The sequence below is a fragment of the Monopterus albus genome, unplaced genomic scaffold (genome assembly GCF_001952655.1).
Source record: "Monopterus albus unplaced genomic scaffold, M_albus_1.0 scaffold141.1, whole genome shotgun sequence".
Taxonomy (NCBI): Eukaryota; Metazoa; Chordata; class Actinopteri; order Synbranchiformes; family Synbranchidae; genus Monopterus; species Monopterus albus.
In genome coordinates this window covers 79,320-83,931 of record NW_018128021.1, presented here as the reverse complement: position 1 = coordinate 83,931, position 4,612 = coordinate 79,320, and the positions used below count along the sequence as shown (strand labels likewise).

Sequence of the window (4,612 nt, the reverse complement as noted above, 5' to 3'; positions counted from 1 at the left end):
CAATGAATTCCCCTCCAGCAACCGCCGCTACCTGCCTCCACAGGTTCACCTTTCAATAATCAAAATGTTGTATTTCTTAAAAGTGGCATCTGGTATTCAAATGTGCAAGATTGAAGCTTGTGATATAAGTCTATGGGTGAAGTATTTCTTATGTTTAGCTCCCACTACAGTATAGTTTTCTTTCTGAGTGATCCAACTAATTCTCAGTTTGTCCTCTTTTGAAGGTCTCCTATAAGCCGACTCGTCATGTCAGTTTTCACATGGATGAAGAAGAGATTGTTCGCATCAATCCACGCAAAGACGTGCTCATCCGCGGCTACGAGGACTACCGCCACCCTTTCGTGTGGAGACCGGAGGCTGACCGCGAGGACCTGGACTTACCCACCACCTTCCACAAACTGGACAGTAAGAAGTGTGAGTACCCCTTTCCCGATGGCCCCGGTGGGGACTCCCATTCTGGCCCTGGTATGGGCATCGGAACAGGTATAGGGCTGGGTCTAGGCAAGGACACAGCCATCAAGACTCAGCCTTCGCCCCTGCTGAAGGCCAAGAAGAGTCGACGACGACGAGAGGACGGCGAGCGTTCTCGCTGCATCTACTGTCGGGAGATGTTCAACCACGAAAACAACTGGCGGGGGCAGTGCCAAGACGCTCCCGACCCGATCAAGCAGTGCATCTACAAAGTCAGCTGCATGCTGTGTGCAGAGAGCATGCTGTACCACTGCATGTCCGACTCTGAGGGCGACTTCTCCGACCCCTGCTCATGTGACACATCTGACGAGCAGTTCTGCCTACGCTGGCTAGCCCTGGTGGCGCTCTCCTTCATTGCGCCCTGCATGTGCTGCTACCTGCCTCTGCGCGCCTGCCACCACTGTGGCGAGGCCTGTCACTGCTGCGGGGGCAAGCACAAGGCTGCGGGGTGACCCGATGCCGGACTCTGGGACACCCTCAAAGCTAGCTAACACAGGAAGTGGATAAAAGCGGAAAATTAAAAAGCCGGCATCCTTTTTTCATTCCCCTCTCAGACGGGGTGATGTGTTGTTGATCCCCAACTCTGAGGGCTTTTGGAGATTTCAGTTTGTGTTTGTCGCTGACAAGCAGCAGTGGAGGACAAACCATATGCTTTGTGGGGGCTCTGAGCATTAAGCTAAGTTCAGGAGCTTAATCTGAGGAGAAGAGAAGGAGGAAACATCCAGATTAATAGACTTGGAGATGTTACTAAACACACTTGTATACGCGCACACAAACACAAACCCTTCTCTCACATTCACACCCATGCATTGACAAAGTCAAGCCACAACTGTCAGAACTCTCCTGCAAGTAATGTGTAACTTTATGAAGGAAAATTGTCTTTTGTACAGAGAGTGACAACTTAATGACAAAAAAGGAAAAAAACTATTCTGAGTTCAGAGAAATAGTGGCTGTTTGAGTATGCTAAAAGGGATATGTTCTAGCTTTTTTTGTGAATTTGCAGTTGGGTAACAGTGGCCTTTCCTTCATGGCTTAAGCATTTGCTGACAATGTAATTACTAGACAGAGAAAAGTGCACTATAAATGGTATTTCCCCCCCTGAGTAAAGGTAACCCTCTCAAATTCTTGTGGTACATTAAGCACCATATTTAGTGTAATTTTAACAACTGAGAGATGGTGCTGTGGTGGATTCATTACCAGTTTGATTTCCCTGTTTTCATTTCCATTGAACTTTGGCAAAAAATCAAAAAGTAACAGCTTGTTTTGACAGCGTTAAAAAGATTACCTTGCTTCCCTGAGGTGATTTAGCAACTATTTGATTGCATTCCAGAATAAAGGGATCAGTGCCATGAATAAAAGGGGAAAATGGTAATGACTTTACCATGCTGACTTTCCCCAAATAGTTTGTCCACATCACAAAAATAGCATAGAACCTCTTGAGCCATTTAAATTTAAACCAATCCACAACGATTTCATTTACTCCAGCGAATCTCAGTTTTAGTCCAATTATTTACTGCTGTAGTGAAACTGGTGTTTTTGTTTCCTCATTGTTAATTTCCTGCTCATTGTGTAATTAATTTTGAAACAAAGGCTGCAATGTTACTCAACCAGCAAGTTTTGTTTTGGTGAGTTGAAGGGGTTAAGGTGCTCCTTGGTTGAATGATGAGGCACTTAAATTAGGCTATTCTTTGGTCGAGAAACCCTCCGATTTTGGAATGACTCTGTACATAAATTTTTACTAATTTAACATCCAGTTTGCTGTAGGGGGAAACTCCTACTGAAAGCACTGCTCTCCAAGCTTTGGTTGCAGCACCCTCTCCAAATTTCTGTTTGTCCCATGAATTCATTTTTATTTGTGTTTTTTCTTTCCCCCGTTTCCCCCCCAAATCTTGTGTAAATTTAGTATTCCGTTGCTTTTTGAAATTTATTCCACTCCATCCATATGTCTTCATTTAACAGGCCTTGAGTGAATGAATGCATTGTTTTAGGAATGCTGAGTATCTTAGCGATTAAAAAAACAAACATACAGATGCCACGTTCGTGCGTATGTCTCGATATGCACTGGAGATCTGATGTCATGCAACGTCAGCACTGACTTAAGGTTTTGACTCGTAACAATATAAACCAGTGTCCTGTTACCCAAAGCATCCTGATGCCTTTGTCTGTTGGCTCCTGAAGCGAACAAAGAGTTGATCAAACTGTCAAAGGAATAATTTTGGAAATTATTATTGTTGTTGAATGAAAACACTGATACTACTGTCCTACCTGAATGTTCTATATGAAACTGAAGCCAGCAGTCATTTAGCCTAGCTTAGCATAAAAAGTGGAACTGGGTGAACAACTAGCCTTGCCTTGTCCTCAGGGAACAAACTGCATACCTTGACATATAAAGCTCATTAATGAATATGTTGTGTCCTGTTTGTTTAATTTATGCAAAAACCAAACTGTACAAATGGCAGTTTGTGATTTTGCTGGAGGGTTCTGCCACTGCAGTTGGTGCATTTACACTTGTTTTTTTTTTTTGTTTGTTTTTATTAAAGAAATGAAATGTAGTTAGTAAGGTTGGAAGAGCTGGTACAGTAGGTGGATTTTGCTAGCTTTGGACAGAGCCATCCTAGCAGTTTCCTTCTGTTTCCAGTCTAAGCTAAGCTTTTCCAGCTGCTGGCTTTAGCCTCATATTCACTGTATTGACGTGACAGCGGTATCCATCATGATTTGTAACTCACGGAAAGATGGAAAATAAGCATAATTCCCCAAATGTCAGACCACTCCTTTAAGATCTCTTGGCAAACGGGGAGACGGAAGCGTGTAAAGCTGAGTCGAGCTGTGTTTGAAACCCATTTCTCGCTCACAGAACTGTTGATGATTCAAACCTTTCCGAACATAAATGCTTAAATTAGAACTAACTCCATACAGGAATAACTATTCATTTCCAATGTCTGGCTACAAAAACCGAAATGATCCCTAAGTCACTGACATGTTTGAGATTTGTGCTAATTGTGATACACCTCGGTATCGAACAGCTGATGTGGTACAACGTCCATTGCTAACAGATAGGCATCTCTTCCCACCTCCTGTCCCTCCATCCAGGACAAAAAAAAAGTAGTATCATTACAGTCAGAACATGACTGCGGAATAATTCCACCTTGAACAATGTCCCTTTATTTTCTATGCAAACTTTCTGATGTGAAAAACACATTGACCTTCTCACAGACCGAGTCGGTGACGGGACAGGACACTTTAACTGACACCTGGTACCAAACTCCAAAAACCTGTAAATACTTAACACTATATTTAAGTACTAATAATAATCCCAGCTTTTGTCTCTGAAATTTGAAAGATAGAGCTGTATTTATCATTGCTGTCAACATATACTGTAGCTTCAATTGACAGCATTATGTACATAGGTCACCTTTTAGTATTATTTCACATTGAAAAGTAGAGGGCGTTTGTGATGGAAATGACTATTGCTTCTAATAGAGTTTGTCTCTAGTTTTGTATGGTAGAAGGAAGGATAGTGCAAACACGGTACAATAGTGGCTTGCTTCAGAAGTTTGATATAAATATATATATATATGTGTGTGTGTGTGTGTGTGTATGTATATATATATGTTTTTTTTTATATATATATATAAAGCTGCTAGATACAATCACTAATTTTATTGTATTGACAGAGAAAATCAGCTATGAACGACTGTTAATTCTTAATTCTCCAAAAGCATATAACCCATAAGATTTTAAAAGTTTCAGTGCTCTGTGAAGTGGGCACTTGTGCATGTGTGTGGGTGCGCGAGTGTCACTTTAAACATGCATTCTTGTGTAAACCGTGAGTGTGTGTGTGTGTGTGTGTGTGTGTGTATTTGCAGCGTGCATGCGGGGTTGGTGTGTAACCAAATGTTTGGTTGGTTGTCATATTCTCCCATTGGAATTGGATTTGCCCTGCATTGTCGCAAGCTGAACCAAGGTTTGATGAACCTGATTAAAACTTGCTGGCTGAGAAGCAAAATGTAGGACATGCATTTATACAAAGTCTAGAGAATCCTGAAATAACACTTCTCATTCTGCATTAACCAGCACAGTGCAACTTCCTGTCATGTACTGTATTATATATGCAACGTCTGTCTGCTTTAATATATATATA

At 41.8% G+C, this 4,612-nt stretch overlaps 1 protein-coding gene across 1 annotated transcript in view; it reads left to right on the top strand.

Annotated features, from left to right (window-relative positions):
- Positions 1-4,066, top strand: part of spred1 (sprouty related EVH1 domain containing 1) — a 31,850-nt gene extending 27,784 nt beyond the window's left edge. Inside the window, exons 7-8 of the mRNA XM_020614024.1 lie at positions 1-43; positions 225-4,066. Of these exons, the coding sequence (XP_020469680.1) occupies positions 1-43; positions 225-923 (742 nt within the window). The 3' untranslated portion in view covers positions 924-4,066. The remainder of the gene's footprint in view (positions 44-224) is intronic.
- Positions 4,067-4,612: the final 546 nt, after the last annotated feature.